At 38.2% G+C, this 23,425-nt stretch overlaps 1 protein-coding gene across 1 annotated transcript in view; it reads right to left on the reverse strand.

Moving 5' to 3' along the window:
- Nucleotides 1-23,425, reverse strand: part of LOC115838246 (zinc finger FYVE domain-containing protein 9-like) — a 99,170-nt gene that overhangs the window by 1,863 nt on the left and 73,882 nt on the right. The window contains 3 exon segments of the mRNA XM_030827087.1: nt 5,826-7,073; nt 7,076-7,581; nt 11,605-11,683. Of these exon segments, the coding sequence (XP_030682947.1) occupies nt 5,826-7,073; nt 7,076-7,581; nt 11,605-11,683 (1,833 nt within the window).

Below are 23,425 nucleotides of genomic sequence, written 5' to 3' on the forward strand. Positions count from 1 at the left end.
CAAATCTCTCCAAAAGGGTCATGTTAATCACCGTTTCAAACAGCGATCTAAAAAAATGCATTCTAACATGCCTTCGCAAAAGTATAATTCAAATGATTACCTCATGTGTTCCAAAGGGGAATCGGGTGCTGTCCTGTTTCCATAGCACTCAATTTCACAACATTTTGCAAAACTGCTCTGTGAGATATCTTCCTTCAAGAGTAGTAATATCACAGTCATAACTTTCTAAATTTGGGCCTGCAGTAATGACAGACTTTGAATGAATGCTTTCCTATGGTATGGGAAAGAAGAATAAGTTCAAAAAATTAGACTTTTCTCAGCTTTAAGCTCTAAGCTACACTGAGCTGACTTGTCTTCCTTTTTACCTATGTGAAATGCTTATCCTTTGACTGGAATGGAAGGCCAAAATTCACTCTGCTTTCTGCACTGGCTGTTATTTGAATATTTTTATAATGATTACTTTTAAAATCATAAAAGAAATAGAGAATGTATGTTTTAAGAATATATGTCTATGTGTACACATTATTCTTACCCATGATACAATCCTGTCTCAAGGAGGCAAAATGATAGTGAAGAGACATGAGTTCAAATTCGAAGTCTGCCAATAACTAGCTTTGTGATCTATGACTTGTTATTAAACTCTCCAAGTCCAAATTTCCTGATTGGCTAATGAAAATGTCTCTAAAGACTTCTCCGGCTCTTTAAAACAAAAGGTAGTAAATAACTTCTGGGCAAAAAAGAAGGCATTTGTCTTCTACATGTTGAGTTTCCAGATTTACTCTAATTTGAAATTTAAAGATATTTCATGTTACATGTTTGTTATTCGGGAATTTAAAAATCCAGTTTTATATTCAGTTATTTCAAATGAATAACAATTCAGTTTCATGATCAACTATTTTTAAATTGTCAGGGAAAAGTTCATTTTCTACTCTTTCTTGCCTTATGCTGTCTAAAACAGTAAAATTAAAATGAGTAGCATTGGAATCAATTTTTCTGCTCAGAAATTATTGACTTACAAAATTTTTTCTTCACCAGGATATTTTGCAATATTTTCTCATTAGGAATTGTATGTGTAAAAGAAAAGCTCAACTAACCTATGAAGTAGAGTATTATGATCCTTAAGTATTTTGTCTTGTTGTGAAACTCTGTTCTGATAAATCTGTTCTCTCATATCTTATATGCTCAACATGGCTGTTCATCTAGTTCTCTGTGAAGTGTCTGAGAACTATATCCAGAAGACCTAACCAGGAAAAGCCAATAAGTTCCAAGAAAACAAAACAAAAATAACTTCCCGAACATGATCCTGAGCCTAGCCAAAAGCATACAAGTTTCCGAAAGCTTAAACTGTACAAAGATTTTCTTTTTTTTTTTTTTGAGACGGATTCTCGCTCTGTCGCCCAGGCTGGAGTGCAGTGGCGCGACCTCAGCTCACTGCAAGCTCCGCCTCCCGGGTTCACGCCATTCTCCTGCCTCAGCCTCTCCGAGTAGCTGGGACTACAGGCGCCTGCCACCACGCCCAGCTGATTTTTTTGTATTTTTAGTAGAGACGGGGTTTCACCGTGGTCTCGATCTCCTGACCTCGTGATCCGCCCGCCTCGACCTCCCAAAGCGCTGGGATTACAAGCGTGAGCCACCGTGCCCAGCCAAAGATTTTCTTAATTAAGTAAATGTTGTTGTTGTGATCCTTTCCTTTATGATTTCAGAGTTTTCTGAGGAAATATTCCTTTTTAAAGATGTTGTGGTTATACTCAGTTAATACAGTCTACAGGTCTCTAAATAATCTCTCTTGCATTCCATATCAAAGGTCTTCAGAGAGAGAGATATATATATATGTACACACATACGTACACATATACATACACATATCTTCAGATACATATATAGGTGTGTGTGTATGTGTGTGTATATATGTATGTGTATATATGTATATGTGTGTGTGTGTATATATATATATATACACTCCTTAAGGTAAAGAGTAAAAATATGTCTACATTACATACTAAGCAAAATATGGCTGGTCTGTATTTTTCTTTTTGTGCATATAAATAGCAGCAGTTACAAAAAACAACTAAAACTGACCATCTAAGACATCATAAAATGTGTCAGACTGTTAGAAAGCAAAGTGTAGAGTGTTATTTACTAGATATGTTTGACCATGAAAGATTCAGTGAGTCCCAGAATAAAGGAATGCCTCTCATGCAAGTCTTAAACAAAAGCTAATCCAAATACTTTGATTGGAAGTCTGGTATGCGTGTTTATTTTTAACATTTGACTTCAAGTGCCTAAGATGTGGATGAAATATGGAAATGATTTTTTTCCTTGACAAAGTTTTGTTATTGTGACTTAGGTTGTAGTACTTATTCTTTTACAAGATGCCTATGACTCAATGGTTAGACGTGGACTGTCTTAACTTTTAGCAGTTTACTTTTGCATAATGTATTATAACTAACCAGTGTTAATTTCCTTGTTCTTCACAACACGTTCAGCTTAGAGGCAAACTAGAATCTAGAGTCTTGATCTAGCTAAAAAAAAAATGTTTTAACTGAGGATCCAGTAGTGAACAAAATAGATACATTTCCTACTGGTACAGAAACAGCTCATGCAGGAGACCTGTGGCTGGGTCAAATTGATCTGTTATAGACTTTCAGACTCTCATACAGTCGTGCATTGCTTAAGTACAGGGGTACCTTCTGAAAAATGCATCGTTAGGCACTTTTCGTCATTGTGTGAACATCACAGAGTGTCCTTAGGCAAACCTAGATGGTATATGGTGTGACTCCTAGGCTACAAACCTGTACATCATGTTACCACACTGAATAATGTAGGCAGTTGTAACACAATGGTATTTGTGTATCTAAATATTTCTAAACATAAAAAATGTAATGCATTGTGCCATGACAATATGACAGCTAAGATATCACTAGACTACAGGAATTTTTCAGCTTCATTATCATCTTATGAAACCACCACAATATACATGGTCCATATGTGACCGTATTTTGTTGTATCACTTGTCAAAGTTGAAACTTTACATTTAGGTGTGTAATTGATTAATTAATGTAGAATGCTATTAAGAGACTTCAATGATATCTTAAGGATTTTAGTCTTCACAGCTAACATCATACTTAACCATGAAAAGCTGAAAGTGGCCGGGCACAGTGACTCACGCCTGTAATTCCAGCACTTTGGGAGGCCAAGGCGGGTGGATCACCTGAGGTCATGAGTTCGAGATCAGCCTGGGAAACATGGTGAAACCCCGTCTCTACTAAAAATACAAAATTAGCCGGACATGATGGCACGTGCCTGTAATTCCAGCTACTTGAAAGGCCAGGCAGGAGAATCACTTGAATTCAGGAGGCAGAGGTTGCAGTGAGCCAAGATCGTGCCACTGCACTCCAGCCTGGGTGACAAGAGCAAAACTCCATCAGAAAAAGGAAGGAAGGAAGGGAGGAAGGGAGAGGAAAGAAAGAAAGAAAGAAAAGAAAGAAAGAAGAAAGAAAGAAGAAAGAAAGAAAGAAGAAAGAAAGAAAGAAAGAAAGAAAGAAAGAAAGAAAGAAAGAAAAAGAGAAAGAAAGAAAGAAAAGCTGAAAGCTTTTCCTCTAAGATCAGGAACAAGACAAGGATGCCCACTCTTAACAATTCTATTCAATATAATATAGGAAGTCCTCACCAGAGCAATTAGGCCAAAAAAAAAAAAAAAAAGAAGGAAAGAAAAAGAAAAGGCATCCAAATTGAAAAGAGGTACAATTCTCTTGGTTTGCAGATAATACACCCTTACATACAGAAAACCCGAAGACTATTAGAACAAATTTAAAAATTCAGTAAAATTGCTAGGTACAAAATCAACATACAAAAATCACTAGTGTTTCCATACACTAACAACAAATATCTGAAAAATAAGAAAATAACCCCATTTACAAAAGCATAAAAAAACTTAGAAATAAATTTAAGAAACAAGGTGAAAGTTCTGTCTACTGAAAACTATAAAAATACTGATGAAAGAAATAGAAGAAAACACAAATAAATGGAGAGATATTCCACATATGTGATTCAGAAGAATTAATATTGTTCAAGTGTCCATAGTGCCCAAAGCAACCTACATATTCAATGCAATCTCCAGCAAAATTCAAATAATATTTTTCAAAGAAATAGAAAAAAAAATCCTAAAATTCATATGAAACCACACACAAAAAAAAACCCCGAATACCCAAAGCAATTACAAACAAAAAGAGCAAAGCTAGAGGCATCACACTACCTGATTCCAAAATATACTGAAAAGCTATAGTAATCAAAATAGCATGGTACTGGCATAAAAACAGGCAAATAGACCAAAGGAGTAGAATAGATAGCTCCGAAATCAATCCTCACATTTACAGTCAGTTGATCTTCAACAAAGGTGCCAAGAACACACAATGGGATAGAGAGAGTCTCTTCAATAAGTGGTGTTGGGAAAGCTGGATATCCACAAGCAGAAGAATGAAATTGGACCCTTATATCTCATCACATACAAAAACCAAGTCAAAATGAATTAAAGACATAAAGGTTAAGGTTTGAACCCATAAAACTACTTGAAGAAAACAGAGAAAAAGCTTCTTGGTGCTGATTTTGGCATTTTTTTTATATCACCCAAAAAGCATAGACAACAAAAGCAAAAATAGACAAATGGGATTGCATCAAACTAAAAAGCTTCTGTTCAGAAAGGAAACAACCAAAAAAGTAAAGTGGCAATCTACAAAGTGGGAGAAAAATTTGCAAACCATATACCTGATAAGGGGTTTATATCCAAAATTCATAGGAAACTCAAAGAACTCAATAGCAAGAAAACAACCAAATTGAAAGTAGGGCAAAGGACCCAAATAGACATTTCTCAAAAGAAGATATAAAAATGGCCAACAGGTATATGAAAAAAATAAAGCTCAACATAACTAATCATGAGGAAAATGTAAATTAAAACCACAGTGATGGTCGGGCGCGGTGGCTCACGCTTGTAATCCCAGCACTTTGGGAGGCTGAGGTGGGCGGATCACGAGGTCAGGAGATCGAGACCACGGTGAAACCCCATCTCTACTAAAAATACAAAAAATTAGCCGGGCGTGGTGGCAGGCACCTGTAGTCCCAGCTACTCGGAGAGGCTGGGGCAGGAGAATGGTGTGAACCCGGGAGGCGGAGCTTGCAGTGAGCTGAGACTGCGCCACTGCACTCCGGCCTGGGCGACAGAGCGAGACTCCGTCTCAAAAAAAAAAACAAAAAAACCACAGTGATATATCACTTCACACCTGTTAGAATGGCTTCTATTAAAAAGACAAAAGGTAAGTATTGGTGAGAATGTAGAGAAAAGGGAACCCTTGAACACTTTGATAGGAATGTAAATTAGTAGAGCCATTATGGAAAATAGTATGAAGGTTTCTCAAAAATTAAAAATAGAACTACAATATGATTCAGCAATTCCACTACTTGGCATATATCTAAAGGAAATGAAATCAGTATGTTGATGGGATATCTGCACTTTCATGCTTATTTCAGCATTATTTACAATAGCCAAGGTACGGAATTAACCTAAATGTCTGTCAACAGATGAATAGATTGAGAAAATGTGAGATTTTACACACACACACACAGCCTTACAAAATAAGGAAATTCTGTCATTTGTGATAACATGGATGAACCTGAAGTATATTATGCTAAGTGAAATAAGCCAGGCAAAGAAAAACCAATATCTTCCAGGGAGTTATAATCTTTTTGCTAGTGGAGGGTCTTGCCTCAGTGTTAACGGCAGCTGACTGATCAGGATGCTAGTTGCTGATGGTTGAGGCGGCCGTGGCAACTTTTAAAAATAACAATGAGTTCCATGACGACAGAGCCCTCACTGAGCTGGCAGGCCCCTCCATGGATCACCGGCACCAAGGTGCTGTCCAGATCATTCATGTACTGCGAGGGAAGAGGCTGGCTATTTCTCCCTGCTTGATAGCCGACCTGATCTGAATCAAGTGTCACACGTAGTACCAGTTTGGTCATTACATCTTCCTTCAGAAGCTTCAGGTGAGGACAGAGAGCAAGACAAAAAGCCTTGGTAAAATGCTCAGTCAATCTACCGTGATCTGCAGGATCACCGAGGCAATTGTGCTGGTCAGGATTTTCTGGGAAAAACACCTCTGTCCATCTGATGACTTTTCCATTTGCTTTACATTCTGATCCATGGAATATCTTCACATTTGTTATAGTCTCCATGGACCTCCCATCTGTAGGACTTACGACGCCCTTGCTAACGTTCTTGTCATCATCCACCGCTTGGATGTGGATGTGCTCCTGGGGATCCTCTGAGTGCGCCTTCCCATGGGTGATGGTGAAGTCCTTCATCTCTCGCAGTGCCTGCCTCAAGGAATCCATGTTCTCTGCAGTGATCTGGACCATAACGCCATCTTCCACAACACTGGACTTGGCAAGATATCCAGAAGAGGATTTCAGAGTGCCACTGAACACAAAGAAACTGGCACCAGTCACTTTTCTGGGCTGATTGTGAATACTGATAGCCTGGGTCTGATAGCTTCCATCATCATTCTGCACACACACAAGATGAGAGTCTGCCTTTTCACTGAAGCAGGCACCTCCTGCCAGGACATGCTCATTGGACTTGTTCATGGTTTTCATCATCTCATTTTATCTGTTGCTGGGAATTTTTACGCTGGTTTTCCAAACTTCCATATCAACCACCAAACGTTGAACTACTGGCAAGGTATACTGGCAATTTCTGAAGTCTGCAAGAAGATTCATGATGGTATGCCCCATCTCTCCAAATAATGGCTTCCAAAATCTGACACTGAATAGTGGGCATGGATAAAGTTAATATTCAGCTCCAAGTCTCAACATCAGATGGATAGGAAACACTTTAGCCCAAGGAGTTTCCCATTTCTGGATAAGAATCCCAAACAAGTAAGGTGGGTTTGGGAGTACTAGGTCTTGCAGTGACTGGTAGGTAGATGTCACATATAAAAATCCACCATGTTTTTTACTGCTGAGGAGACTTTGACTGAAGAAGGAATGTCCCAAGTTGCCCACGACATTCCCTGCCAGAGATCCCGATAAAGTTGCACAAAGTGATTAAAGATATCCTTTGGCAAACACTTTCCATCTGGTAGACACTGTAGAAGAATGACTATCTCAGACTGACCCACTGCATGCATTCCCTTGGTTGTAAAACACCAGCACTTCCTGTTCATATAATGTACAATTTTAACCATTGACAACAAATTTGCATTTAAAACAAATACAAGTGGGTCAGGGCCACCTTCCTCCAACTGCTGCATTTCTGAAATCTGTGATGGTTTCTCTTCCACAGCATAGTCTCCTTTTACACCAGTGGAGATGAGAATAGGAGGAAGGCCATCTTCAGGAATAAGGCTCATTGCACTTTCAACAGGACTTCTGACCTGAGTTATACTGCCAGAGAATAGAGGAATATCCATCTCTGCTGGTAGAGGACTGGTAGTTACTAGCTTGACTGGGTCGTGTGACACAGCCAGGGTTCCTACAGAGGAAGTTCCATTCATTGTTAATTTGGCTGCATCAGCAACTTCTCTTTTGCTATTTCCACCACATCTCAAGTTACTTCCTCCACTGACTTCTTGACCCTCTCAGTCATCCATAATGATTGGAATCAGCTACTTCACTACTCCTGTTAATGTAATATTTTAACTTCCTCCCATGAATCTCAAATTTACTTAATGGCATCTAGAATGGTGAATAAGGAAAACCAGAGGTTTTTCATTTACCCAGATTAATCACAGGAATCACACTCTATACTAGCTACATATAGCCTTATAAAATATATTTCTTAAGACTTGAAAGTCAAAATATCTCCTTGATCCATGGGCTACAGAATGGATGTTGTGTTAGCGGGCAGAAAAAACAATATTCATCTTCTTGTACATCTCTATCAGAGCTCTTGGGTGTATTGTCAATGAACAACAATATTTTGAAAGGAATCTTGGTTTTTTCTAAGCAGTAGGTCTCAACAGCAGACTTAAAATAATCAGTAAACCATGCTGTAAACAAATGTGCTGTCATCCATGCTTTATTGTTCCATTTTACAGTACAGGTAGAGTTGATTTAACATGATTCTTAAGGGCTCTAGACTTTTTGAAATGGTAAGTGAGCATTGGCTTCAACTTAAAGTCACCAGCTGCATTAGTTCCTAACAAAAGAGTCAGCCTGTCCTTTGAAGCTTTGAAACCAGGCATTGACTTCTACTCTCTAGTTATGAAAGACTTAGATGACATCTTTTTATATAAGGCTGTTCCATCTATATTGAAAATCTGTCGTTTAGTGTAGTCACCTTCCTCAATGATCTTAGATAGATCTTCTGGATAACTTGCTGCAGCTTCTACATCAGCATTTGTTGCCTACTTTGTACTTTTATGTTATGGACATGGCTTCTTTCCTTAAACTTCATGAAGCGACCTCTGCTAGCTTCCATCTTTTCTTCTGCAGCTTCCTCACTTCTCTCAGACTTCATAGAATTGAAGAGAGTTAGGGCCTTGGCCTGGATTAGGCTTTAGGTTAAGGGAGTGTTGTGGCTGGTTTGATCTTCCATCCAGACCACTAAAATTTTCTTTATATCAGCAATAAGGCTGTTTTGCTTTCTTATTATTTGTGTGTTCATGGGAGTAGCACTTTTAATTTCCTTCAAAAACTTTTCCTTTGCATCCACAATTTGGCTAATGCAAGAAGCCTAGCTTTTGGCCTATTTTGGCTTTCAACATGCCTTCCTCACTAAGCTTAATCATTTTTAGATTTTGATTTAAAGTGAGAGACTTGAGACTCTTCCCTTTAACTTGAACACTTAGAGGTAATTGTAGGGTCATTAATTGGGCTAATTTCAATATTGTTCTGTCTCAGAGAATACGGAGTCCCTGAGGAGATGGATAGAGAGGGGAGAATGACCAGTTGGTGGAGCAGTCAGACACCTACAACATTTATCAGTTAAGTTTGTTGTCCTACATGGGCACCGTTTATGGTGCCCCAAAACAATTACAATAGTAACATCAAAGATCACTGACCACAGATCATCATAACAGGTATAACAATAATAAAAAAGTATGAAGTGTTGTTATAATTTTTTTTTTTTTTTGAGACGGAGTCTCACTCTGTCACCCAGGCTGGAGTGCGGCGGTGTGATCTCAGCTCACTGAAGCTTCTGCCTCCCGAGTTCAAGTGATTCTCCTGCCTCTGCCTCCCAAGTAGCTGGGATTACAGGCGCCTCCCACCATGCCTGGCTAATTTTTGTATTTTTAGTAGAAAAGGGGTTTCACCATGTTGGTCAGGCTGGTCCCGAACTCCTGACCTCAAGTGATCCACCCGCCACAGCCTTCCAAAGTGCTGGAATTACAGGCATGAGCCACTGCATCCGGCCTGTTGTGATAATTACCAAAATGTAACACAGAGACACAAAGTGAGCACATGCTGTGGGAAAAATATTGCTGATAGACTTGCTCGATGCAGGATTTCCACAAAACTTCAATTTATTTTTAAAAATGCAACATCTACAAAATGAAATGAAGTGAAGCAAATAAAATAAGGTGTGATTATACCAAAAACCATTGAATTGTACAACTTAAATGGCTGTGTTTTATAATAGCTGAATTAAATCTCAGTAAAGCTGTTACCAAAGAAAGTCTACTGCAATAGCTTGACTGAAGGTGCTACTAATAAAGATGGAGATAAGTGGATGAATTTGAGAGGCATTTTCAAGGTAAAATCAACAGGACATGTGGATGGATTTGATGTGGAAGTTGAGAGGAAGGAAAGTATTGAGGATGACTCAAATTCCTAGCTTACAGAACTGTAAATAGCTGTTTTGGCACTCTGATACAAAACACTGGAGGAGGAGCAAGTTTGAGAGAAGCAATCTAAGTTCACACTCGGGCCAGTTCAATTTCAGATGCCCTTGAGATATCCCAGTGGAGATGTTGAGTTGGACATAAGGGTTTAAGGTTCATAGGAGAAACATGGGTTGGAGATATAAATCTTTATTTATGCTCCGGAGACACACTGAGCATAAAGATATTGTAAGCCATGGGAATAGATTAAATCATTCAGAGAAAGAATATGGAGTGAGATGATAAAAGTATCTAGAACAGTGCCCTGGTGAACTTCAACGCTTAATAACCAAGTAAAGGAGGATAAATCTGCAAAGGAGCAATACAAAAGTGGGCAAATAAAACAAGGGGACTGTAGTTTCATAAAAGCCAAGGGCAAAATGTACTTCAAGAAGGAAGGGAAGATTGTCTGTATCAAATGCTACTGAGGGATTGAATAAGACGAGGACTGAAAATTATTTGTTAGACTTAGTGACTTGATTGTCATTGGTGACCTTAGTGAGAACTGTTTTAGCAGAGTGGTGTGGGTGGAAGTTTCAAGGACCATACAGTCAAAAGACTCACTGTTGTATTAGGGCTGGGGGAACTGGGGAAAGAAATTATCCATAAATGTATAGGAAGAACATGCTACCGTGATAAATATCATTGATTATTGACATGTTTGTTGAATGTTATATGCAGGTTCTTAATGTCAAAACATCATATTTGTATGCTTTCATAGGATTATCATGTTAGAAATGCTATACTATGAAATAACCCACAATCTACCTTGGAGGTCTTTATAGACCACTCATGTGCTTCAAGCATCTGTGTTTAAGAAATGTATGCATCAGGCCGGGCACGGTGGCTCACGCCTGTAATCCCAGCACTTTGGGAGGCCGAGGCGGGCGGATCACGAGGTCAGGAGCTTGAGACCATCCTGGCTAACACGGTGAAACCCCGTCTCTACTAAAAATACAAAAAATTAGCCGGGCGCGGTGGCGGGCGCCTGCAGTCCCAGCTACTCGGGGGGCTGAGGCAGGAGAATGGCGTGAACCCGGGAGGCGGAGCTTGCGGTGAGCCGAGATCACGCCACTGCACTCTGGCCTGGATGAAAGAGCAAGACTCCGTCTCAAAAAAAAAGAAAAAAGAAATCTATGCATCAGAATAACTGCTAGGAAAAAGGAAATTAAATTTAGTTATGGAAGCCTCAGGAAAAAAGTTATTTCTTTTCACTGGGCCTCAGAGTATTCAAATTTAAAATGATAAAAGTGGACTAGTCCACATTCAGCTCTCCCATTGTATCAGCATTATCTATGGTGATTCAACTTGTAAATAAGCACCTCTATACCCTCAGTGTTTTCACAGAACACCTCTTTCCTGCCCTAATGAAGAAGACTTGGCGCTCTACAAAGACAATGAGCCTCACCATGCAGCCCTCTCCAGTTAAAGCTGCTTGAGCTCTAAACATCAAATTCTGGGATGGATAGGGTCAGGTAGCATAGGGAACCAGCACCCTCCTGCCTTCCCATTGCCCTTACCAGGCCATTGCTCCAGCTTCATGAAAAGCCTCACTGCCCATGAAGTTCACACCATCTGCAGATGCCATCTTTTACTCCTTCCCAGGATGATCATCTACCTCTCTTTTGGACATTTTCCTTCATTCACTGAGGACTCTGGCATCTGGCTTACCGGCATCCTCTGTACCTCAATTCCTGGCACCATTGGCCAGTTGGAAGAGCTATCTCACATCCTATACTCACGTTCCTCCGCCTGCACAGTTCTCAGGGTCACATCCTGGATATTGCCACCTTCCAAAATGGCTTCACCTTGAAGTCATAGATTCATACATTCCATTTTCTGACCAAAACTGCCCATCTTTCAGTCTAGGCCTTTTCCTTGGTCAAGTCTCTACTCTAGGTTTCCATACACTCTGTTCATGACTCTACCTTATTACTTACTAGATCATATTGAAAGTCTGTTAATATGTCTGTTTCCCATGAGTACCTGGAGAGAAGAAACTGTTTCAGTCACGCCGCAGGCCTAGTATCTGGCACATGGTAAGCACTCAAATCTGAATAGATGTTTCTGAGTGACGTTTACATTCAAAGCACTGTGCTTGGTATTTGAGATCTACCCAAAGCTGAGTGAAAATAGGTTTTCACTGCAAGAAACTTAGAGACCAATAGAAGACGTAAGACAAATGAATTAAAAACAAAATTTCAAGGTGGAAAGCGAGAGGGGCCTCAAGAACTATAAAAATAAAATTCTATAAGATTGCTAATGCCAGAAAGGTGGGGATGGAGAGACACAAAACAGACTCCTTCTGTGAGGGGATCAGAGGCCCTTCATAGAGGATGTGACATCTGAGCTAATTTGGAAGAATGGGTTGGGATTTGGATATATGTAATTCTAGGAACAGAGAACAGCATGAGGAAAGACACTAAGTTACAAAAGCACAAGGTGTATCTGAGGATCAACTGATTTAATGGGAGCAAAGGGTATGTGAGGAGAAAGTGAAAACAACTAAGTTAACCTAATTTTGGAGCAACTTATCTGCCCATTTTGATGTTATTTTGGCAGTGGGTAGCCATAGGTACAGTTCCTTGGTGTCTGATTTATCAATTAACCCTTAAGCCACATACCTTTCTTCAAAAGAATATTTCAAGGATCAAAAAGGCTCTTACAAAGGCTTTTCATCCAAGATGATATTTATTATTTCTACCTAAGCTCTATGGTATCTTGTTATGGCAACCCAGTTGATTAAGACAAACTTTGGCATCAAGAAATAGGGTGCTGCTATGAATAATACCTAAAAAATGTGGAAGTGTCTTCGCATCTTGATAATAAAAAGCTAGAAGAGTTCTGAGGTGCATGAAAGAAATATATGCGGTTCTGATGAAGTCTTATATAGAAATGAGGATCGTGTCAGTGTAAACTGGAAGAGAATCAATCCTTCTTATAAGGCAGCAAAGAACTTGGCTGAATTGTGTTCTAGTGTTTTGTGGAACTTATGAGCAATAAAATTAGATGTTTAGCTGAGGAGGTTTCTAAGCAAAGTGTTGAAAGAGTGGCTCAGTCCCTCTTGATTGCTACAGTAAAATGTCAGAGGAGAGAGAGGAATTGAAGAACAAACTGTTAAGCAAAAATAAAAGGAACCAAACCTAAAGATTTGGAAAATTTTCAGTCTGTTTATATTGCAAAAAAGAGAAAGCATACTCTGAAGAGAACACTAAGAATGAGGCTAGACTGTCACTTCAAGAAGAGCTTTTGGGATTATACCAGCTGAAATCCTGCCAGTTTTTACTGAAGGGACAGAGATGGGACAAAGTGAAGAAAGGCTGTTGGACTTCTTGGACTTGACAGGACAATAGGGCTTTTTGGCTGCAAACATTCACTATTCTTCCAAGAGGGAAGTTATCAGGGCTACTGCCTCAGTTCCAACAGGTCAGACAACCTCTGTTCAGAGCCTTGAGGGCAGGACTGTCCTGGAGTGATGTAAGGGTGGGGTTTCCTATAGCCTTGGGATTCGGACCCTGGCCTACAGTTATGGAGGTGGTGCTGCCACACTTGATCTTGGACTTTCTCTCCTCCAGAATTATGAGAAAATAAATTTATGTTTAAGTCATTCAGTCTTTGGTATTTTGTTAAGCCAGCCCAAGCAGACCAATATCCCAAAGCAATGAATATTGAAATATTATATTTTGCAAACATGAAAGATCAAAATAAAGAAGAAAGAGGTGGATCATGGAATAATTCCCAGATTTTGATGTAGGCAATTGGGACTGATTCTGCTCAGTTTACGTAGAAATACAGAGTAGGGGGGAGGCGAGCCAATTTGGTGGAATGATAATGAATAGCTTTTCTTAAATTTCATTGAAATTTTTATTGAGATAATTTTATATTCACATGCAGCTATAAAACATAAAAGAGTCTGTACACTTTGCCAAGTTTTCCCTAATGGCAACATTTTGGAAAACTATAGTATAATATCACAACCAGCATATTGAAATTGAGATAAACCCCCAATATTGTTCAGATTTACCCCATGCCCATTGTAATCATTTTTGTCTTTATTATGTTCTATAAAATGCTATCACCTTGTAAGTTTAAGTATCCCACCCCACAGTCAAGACACTGAATAGTTCCAACACTGCAAGGATTTGACAATTTGCCTTTTTATAACTACACTCACTTCCCTCCATTTTTCCACCCCAACCCTCTTCCTAAACAATACTTCCTGGCAAAACTACTCTGTCTTCCATTTCTAAAATGTTGTCATTTAAAAAATGGTATATAAATGGAATCATACCTTTTGGGATTGGGTTTTTGCTTAGCCTAATTTTTGGAGATTCACCCAAGTTGTTGTATGTATCAATAGTTTGTTTATTTTCATTTTTGAGTGGCATTCCATTGTATGTATGTGCTACAGTTTAACTTTTTATCTGTTGAAAGACATGTGGGCTGATTCCAGTTTTTGTCTGTTACACTAATGTATAAGCATTTGTGTACATGTTTTTATATGAAGATGTCTTCCTTTATCTGGAATAAATGCCCAAGACTACAGTTGCTAGATTGTATGGCAGTTACATGTTTAGTCTTATAAGAAACTGCCCAACTGTTTTTCAGTGTAGCTGTACCATTTTATATTCCTAGCAGTAATGTATGAGTTAGCTCATTTCTCTGTATCCCTGCCAGCATTTGGTGTTGTTGATGGTTCTTATTTTAGCCATTCTGATAGGTATATACTGATATCTCATTGTATTAATATTTTTAATTTGCATTTCTCTAATGGCTATTGATGTTGAACGTCTTTTCATGTGGTTACTCACCATCTGTCTATCTTCTTCAGTGAAATCTTCATGTAGTTTGCCTATTTCCTAATAGATTATTTGTAAACTGCTGAGTTTTGAGTACTTGTATGAACAGTGCTTGAATATATATATGTATGTGTGTGTGTGTGTGTGTGTGTGTGTATATGTGTGTATATATATATATATATATGATGGCTGAGTAGAAATGATGGGGAAGAAGAGATCTCTCAAAGTCCAGACAGACAATCAGGAGGCTGTACATACAAGTCCAAAGTCCTGAGAAGCAATAAAGGATAGAAATAAAGGTTATGACATGTGACAGTTTAGAATGTATTGGAGCAGGTCTTGGAGGGCAAAAATATCAAGCCCTTGTGTCTTCTTGAAATTCAGAATAATGTTTTACCCTCAAAAATTTTACTGTATGTAAATAAATACTCTTCTATTTCCTGGACTTTGTCTTATATCAAACACTAAAGTTTTCTCACTTATCATACACCTTAAATACTACTAGCATTTGAGTGGTTTCAGTAAGATGTATGAATGTTTTCAGTAACAAAAAAAAAGTAGATGTATTTTTGGTATGTGGCATAGACCTGGGGAGACAGGAAAAGCTTGCTGAGGCTACAATCTAGAGCTCAGATTACACACAGAAATAGGGTAGCAATATCCACTTTGTAACGAGATCCTTCTCAAGACACTATGAGAAACTTCAGAGGGAAAATCCATTATCTCGAATGTCTAGTGGTAGACAATCTTGACAATCTAGTTAAGCAGGCAATACTGGAAGTTTAACATGAGCAAAATGTACAACACCAGGTTAGAGGAGAAGGAAAGAAAGATATATTTGAAATTATAGAAAGAATAGAGCTTATTTGTTTATAGAGGAGATCCAGTGGCAAAGGAAACGATTTATCATTTCAGACAGATCTTGGCCAGGCACAGTGGCCCATGGCTGTAATCTCAGCACTTTGGGAGCCTGAGGCAGGCAAATCACAAGGTCAGGAGTTTGAGACCAGCCTGGCCAACATGGTGAAACCCTGTATCTACTAAAAATAAAAAAAATTAGTTGGGCGTATTGGTGGGCACCTGTAATCTCAGCTACTTGGGAGGCTGAGGCAAGAGAATTGCTTGAACCTGGGAGATGGAGGTTGCAGTGAGCCGAGATCACGTCACTACACTTCAGCCTGGGTGACAGAGTGAGACTCCATCTCAAAAAAAAACCCAAAAAACAGACCTTGACTATTTGAAGATATTTGCATCATTTTCTGAATTTTATATTACAGACTGAATTTATACTCAAAATTGAAAACTAATAAGGTACTGGTGCTAACCAAAGAGTGGAGCAGGGACTAGGAGGCTCCTCAGCTGTACTAGCATTAACACTTTAATTGCTGAGTTGTGGGGACTTCTGGAGGAGCGACCAAGACTACCAGAGCACTGGGGGATGGGGTTTGTGGCAGTCAGTGCCAGTTTACCAATGATACATAAGTAGTTTAATATTTTAATAACCAATGTAACCATTACCAGTACAGACTGACTGAACACAGGCTAGACCATATGTGTATTACTATAGGATCTCAGGGGCATCAGGCTAGGAATAGATTGACTGTGAAAAAGGAGCTAGGGACTTGCTTGCTCAAAGATAGAAATTAAGGAATAAGTTATTTTTGAAAATTATTTTAGTATGGGGATCATCCAAATTGGTTTGATAAAAAGTCTGAAATCCTGAGGGTATAAAATGATATGACTTTTTTTCTTTAAACACTACCTTCCATTCTCTGACAACATTCCTTTCTTACTGGGTAACACACTTGCTACCTTAATCACATTTGACAATTCTATAGCTTTTCAGTCACTTTTTGTTATTAAAGTGTCTTATTTTTATTGTTAAGAATTAGTTTTGATTATTTTAAATCTTCAACCTCATATTTGATTCAGTGATCTTCCCCTTGCCTGTACGCAAGAGAGACTTGATGTTCCAGTTGCTCTGAATATACGGTTGGTGGGAGTAGTGGGATGGGGCTTGGGGGTGGGTGGCGATGAGGGAATGGTAAGAGGTTCTGGAGCTTCCTTGCTTTTCACGTCTTTTTCTACTTCCCCGCTATCTGTCTTGGTTGGGGCAAGGGAGGAAGGGGGACACAGTCCTTCCATATGTAACTCTCCTTGGCAAGTGCTATCTCTCCTTTATTGGTTGTAGCCACTGTTCTATCTTTGGCCTTATGTACTTTCTGAGAACCTGGAGCTCACACGCTGCCTCTCTCACAATCATTTGGTGATTCTTCAGATTACTTCTTGAGGGCACTTCTGTAGTGTTGTCTAATGTGGCAGAGCTGGCTGAGGTTTGACCTTCTGCTACCCATCCCTACCCCTCCTCAGCCACCATCACAGGTGGCCATATAGCAGTCTTCACATATGAGAAGGTACATGGGTTTGTGTTGCTTTCATAAAATGAAAACTGCCTTAAAAGTAAACATTAATAAAAATATACAAAAGCCAAGTGAATGGAAGTAAAAGAGCTACATTGAATAATGTCTGTTTTCTTATAAGGAAATAAGTGATGTTTTTATTGAGGAATAAAAAAAAGTCTGCTATGGGAGAATACAATTTTTTTTTTTTTTTTTTTTTTTTTTTGCCATTTTTACTCTTGAGATGAGAACTGAGCAGTTCAAATACAGCCCGCAGGTGTTAGGATGTGTTTGCAATACACCCAATCAGTATTATTTGGGGACTTTTCCCCAGCAACGCGAGAGGCTCTCCAGCAGATATGGCAGTGGAACTATCCAAATGTAAGCACTGATAAGTTGGTAATAATTATGACTTAGATCAGAGATTCAGGGGTTCTAGGAACCCCCCAGGAAATGGCTTCGCTTGGGCTCCGCAATGTGCGAAGAAGGAAGTGAAATCAATAATGGCAGCCTGGTAAAAATTAGCAGAGTCAAAATTCTTAGTTATGATGAGTAAAATGGTTAAAAGTATATACATATTTTTGGAAGGATGGCTTAACATGTATATCTTATGAATTAATGATGAAGATTTTATAAGATAGGCATATCCTATCTTATATTTAGATGAGAAACTGAATAATAGAATGCATAATACGTGACCGGCAAACTCAGTTTTAGCTAATCCCAAACCCCACATCCTTTCTATGAAATTCTAGTGGCTAATATATAAAAAAGAGAATAGGAAGATGGGGTTATAAGTTGCTTTGATCAAATAAGAGATAATTATGTTATAATAAATTATTGCTCTGAATTTCCAAGTGTTTTAACTTTTTCTGAAATCGTTGTCTTCCCTACTGAGAAAATAACTGAACAAAAATGAAAATTTACATTAAACATCCATTTGTTTTTTCAAATACATAAAGTTAGTGTTTTCAGTTGCTTATGAAAGACATATTTAAGCCCAGAAGCTGCTGTGTTAAAAATTGCAGATGCCAATGTATACTTAAGTCTTTTGTGTTTTATCATGAAATTTAAATAGCTTTATGTGCATGTCGCAGAGCTTCTATTTGCATGAAACTTAACCGAAGAGTAAATATTAAATGTTTTCAAGCAGACAATAAAAGATAAAATTGATTAGCATCCTTTGCACTTTTACTCTTTCTATTATGAACAACTGCTAAGGAATGGTCATAAAGGGAATCTCGGTAAACTGCCTAATCTTTGTTATAGGGCCTGAATTCCTGTGAACTTTTGCTGTCATACTAAGTAGACCATCTAAGATAAAATAATTCTGTAATAAACATTCTTTTCATGGGTTTGAAGAAAACAGTGATTCTATAAAAGTGTTTTATGAAACACATTCTTGTGGAAACTTTCCAGGTAAAATGAGCTCCACAGAAAAAGTAATTGGAAAATGACTAGCATGTTTTTCAGCACAACAAAGACATTGAAAACCTCTGCAGTAGAAAGTTATTAATGTACAGTCTAGAAAAATACGGAGCTAGCTTAACCGGATGAGAGGCAGTATTTTGTAATCTTTAAGACTGTGGTCTCTGGAATCTGACAGGGTTTAATTGCTTGCTCTACTAATTTTATTATTGAGATAAAATTCATATACCATAAAAATAACCATGTTAAAGTGAACAATGCAGTGGCGTTTAGTACATTCACAATGTATTCACAAACTCTATCCAGTTCCAAAACATTTTCATTACCCCAAAGGAAAACTCTGTATCCACTGAACAGTTGTTCCCCATTCCTCCAACCCCCACCCCCAACCTGCTCCACTTGAATAAGTCGTGTGGACCTTCTGCTTACCCTCTTTGAGGCTCAGTTTCCCACTTATTCCTATATAGATAGAAATGGCTTTGACCTTATATGGTGGTTGTAAGAATTCAATAAAGTAACCAATACAATGAATGTAAACCATTGTAAAAACTAAATGTTAAAATGTTAAACTTGCGTGGCTGTCTTTTGAATCCAAAGGAACTAATGTTCTAGAAAGCACTCTCTAGGAAGTGTGGATCAAAGTCATCACAAGAGGCAAATACTGAGAGAGAAACCATAGACTTTGTCTTATTTAGAAGCTAATGAATCTCACATAACCCTCTGCTGCTCCAGAAGACTCAGAGTTAGAATTTATGTTCATCTCTGTCATTCCTCAGAATAGTTTTTTCTAAAGTGGCTTGAGGTCGATATTAGAACAGAGAGGTGTTGAAAGAAGGAGGGAGTTTTCCAGACATCCTCAATCTAAAAATAAGAGGAATATAAAGGTTTATGAGAGGGAATGCATTTCTTCAATATAAGAATTGAAGGACATGAAACAGCTGACAGCAGCTCTAACCTAGGTCTAATTATTTTCTACTTGATAAGATAGGTATTCAAGATTATATAATTTTTAAAAGCATCATTGACATGGAAAAGCAAACTATAAAATGTTTTAAAATATAAAATTATATGTTTTATGTTTATATATGTAAAATATGTAAATGTAATTATAGGTATAATTTTATATAAATTGAATAATATTTGACAGTGAGTAGATAGGTCTAAATGAATTTTTACCAAAATGAGAGCAGTAATTCCTATGCCGTATCAGAACCTCAGGTGTTTTTCGTTTGCCTTTGTGTTCTTTTATACAATTGCTTAAATTTCCACGTGTGTATATGCTACCTTACTAACAGAAACAAAGCAACCAAGCTGTATCAAGTAACGGTAGCAATGGATTACAACTGTACTATGTTTGTTATTTTACCCAATTTTTCATCATAGTTGCTGGAAGCGCAAACCTTTAGAAAAATATAAAACTGATTATGAACCTTAAGCAGATCAGCTTGCCTCCAAAGGTCTGAGGAAGAAAGAATGAGGAAGAGTTTGAAGAGCCTTGCCTCATTCTTCCAAAAATACAATCTACCCTTACACTCTGGTAACAGACAAAAAACTGAAGCTGTCAATTCCTTTTTCCTGTCTTTTTAGTACAATTTTTTCCCAATTTTCCCCCTTAAAACAATTTCAAATTTCTTCCCAAATTCTACAAAAGGTAGCATACTCACTGATTTTAAAGGGAGACGATCATTTATCACCCCTTGTTACACTGGGAAGTTCAATTTCCTTCTCCTGATCTTCTGCAGTCTGTACTCTTTTCATTTGCATCTTGAACCAAAAGATACAAGATCTCACTGCAGTTCTCAAACCTGAGTCATTATAAGAATCATCTGGAGATCTTGTTTAATATGCAGATTCTTGTATATCTCCCCAAAATTTCTTATTCCTTAAATCCAGAATGGGGTCTGTGACTCTGCAGTACAATATTCCAGGTTACATCAAAGCAGCTGATTCACAAATTATCCTTTGATAAACACTGGAAGCTTTCAAGTCCTTAAAGTCTAACGTGCTTTGCAAACCTGTGATTAAAAAAAAAAATTTCCTCCATCATTTTCTTCTAAAAGCATTGGTAATTCTCCTTAGCACCTTTTATTGAAGATGTGTTTGGTGATTCAGGTAGAACATGACAGCTTATCCAGCATACCAATCACATAGACAGTCCCCACATGCTAAATGCAGAAACAATTGAACAATCTACTTTACATAAACTTTCTTTTTAGAATATAGTCCAACTGCCCATAACAAGTAGAAGAATCAAACCTTCCAATTATACTTTTTGATTAGGTTAATGTAATTTCAACAATATAGTGCCCTTAAAAACAAATTATTTAGTACATAGCATCCAATATCAGTATAATATTATATGTAATATATACACTTTGTTAATAAAATGTCTCGAAGATGCTAATGCATTTTTTGCCAAATATTCTTGTGAAGCAGTCAAGAACTGCTCTTATTTATCACCATTTGCAGAGAGATGGAATCACTGAGCTGTTAAATAACTTGAAGAGGGTTACCGGGTCAGTGACTAAGTCAGAATAAACATTTCATCTCCTAGCTCCTTGAACAGTAGTTTTCTCAACAAATCCCACTGCATTTATTTCTTCCTGTAAAAGTTTACAAGTCATCCAGTTTCCTGGGAGGTTTTTCATTATGGGGCTTATAAGAATTTGTACCCTCTGGAAGGTTGAAAACTAGAACCAGAAAGTCATATTAAAGATGGTCCCTGTTTTTCAAAGGGGTCTTGTCATTCCTCCAGGTCCCTTGTCATTAATTCTGTTTCACAGAACACATTTCCTTTCATCCATCCATCCTTTCATTCAAGCAACCAGTTTTTACTGAGCATATTTAATATTTAATATATCTAGCATTCTGCTAGTAAGTAGTTCTTTTCCTCAGATCATCCAGCCTGGTGAAGAAAAAGACACACAGACAAATGGTATAATATAATAATTGCTATATTGGATCTGGGGGATCTAAGTGAGCTTATGGGAAGAACATCTGAGTCTATTTGAGGAAATGCGAGTTTTCTTAGAAAATAGGAAATTTGAGCTAGGTTCTTAAGGGAAGAATTCGCATGGATTCAATGTAAGGACAGGGGCATGAAAAAGGGAAGACAAAGGTAAACCCTAAACATAATGCAGTCATATTCCATCCAAGATATAAATGGTGACCTCCGAATTTAAAATTTAGAGGCCCAATAATTACATGTAATTTTCAGAGAGCATCTGCGACACATTGGACCTTCATCTTTGAGGCCTTGATAACCTCCAAGATGCACAACGTGGATCACACCAACTCTTGTGAACTTTCATACCCTAAGCTCACCCCATTAAAACCACCATCACTCTGGCAGACTGTCGATTTACAAAACCAAAATTTCTTTATTTTAAAATGTATAACAGGCAAACACAAAAGAGAGCTAGTGTTTTTAAATGTTAAAAAATAAACAAAGGGAACAGTCACTCTCCACATTAGCCTTGTATACTTTAGCCTGAAGGGTATCTTTGCAACCAAGAACAAAGCCCTCAAAGTATAATGGAAACACTGACAGACCCTTAACTATACCAGCTCTGGTGGGTCCAGCTATAATTCACTTCATAATACAAATTGATATGTTGTCCAGAGGGGTCCCTGTATTGGTGTTATTGAGTGTTTTTTGAAACGTTTTGGTTCTGGGCTATGAAGCTGCAAAATGAAACTGCATGATTCTTTCTGGAATAGATTCTGTACTGGGCCTCTCTATTACAGGGGTGATATCTTTGCGGAAGGACCACATGGAAATGTCCTATAGAAACTGAAAATATAAAATAATAAACCAGGCCGGGCGCGGTGGCTCACGCTTGTAATCCCAGCACTTTGGGAGGCCGAGGCGGGCGGATCACGAGGTCAGGAGATTGAGACCACAGTGAAACCCCGTCTCTACTAAAAATACAAAAAATTAGCCAGGCGTGGTGGCAGGCGCCTGTAGTCCCAGCTACTCGGAGAGGCTGAGGCAGGAGAATGGCGTGAACCCGGGAGGCAGAGCTTGCAGTGAGCCGAGATTGCACCACTGCACTCCAGCCTGGGCGACAGAGCGAGACTCCGTCTCAAAAAAAAAATAAATAAATAAAATAAAATAATAAACCAAAGTGAAAAAAACTAATGCAATGAAACAAAGTTTGTTGTATTAAAAGTCTAACATTTCTTCTCACGAGGCATACTTAAAAGCAGAGCACACCAGAGGTGAAAAGGGGGCAGCTTGCTTTAATTTAAGTGGGGTTAGTTGTTAAGTAGAGAACAAGTACACTCTGTATTTGCAAAATCATGCAAGGGGCCAAAGTTCAGCCATTCCAGTGAACTTGCCAAGCAGAGTATGCTGTGTGTTTTATAATATAATGCAGATGACCTCAATCTGAGGTAGCAGCATTTCCAAATACCATTTAGGGCTTTAATGACTTGTCCTAGAATAGTCATGCCAGGCCATATTTAATGGATCTTCTAAACAATGTAAAAAGATTTTTCTAAAATTGTATACAGCTAATAATTTTAGTGTAAAAATAATCGCCCTCCATCCCCACTGCATCTCCTTCCCCAAATGAAACTTTCGAGGTTTCTTTACTGAAAATGTTAATGTCATTTTCTTCTCTCTGGATCTGAGTTCCCTCAACCTTGATCTTAAAGTTCCATGTGCAGAGTTGGGGTTCTGATAATTTAAAAAGCTCCACGGGGTTCTGAAAATCAAACTCACAGAGTTTTGAAAGACACACTCCATTTTTACAAGAAACTAGTACGCAAGGATTCTAGTGTCAGCTTTTCCACTGTAAACTGTACAACCTTGAGTTCATTATAACCTCTATGGGTCTCAATTTGTTCATCTCTAAAATGAAGGTCACAGACTATCTCTTACGTACTTTAATGTTGTTCCGTGATACCATTTAAGCCTGCT

Source organism: Nomascus leucogenys, chromosome 14 (genome assembly GCF_006542625.1).
Source record: "Nomascus leucogenys isolate Asia chromosome 14, Asia_NLE_v1, whole genome shotgun sequence".
Classification (NCBI taxonomy): Eukaryota; Metazoa; Chordata; class Mammalia; order Primates; family Hylobatidae; genus Nomascus; species Nomascus leucogenys.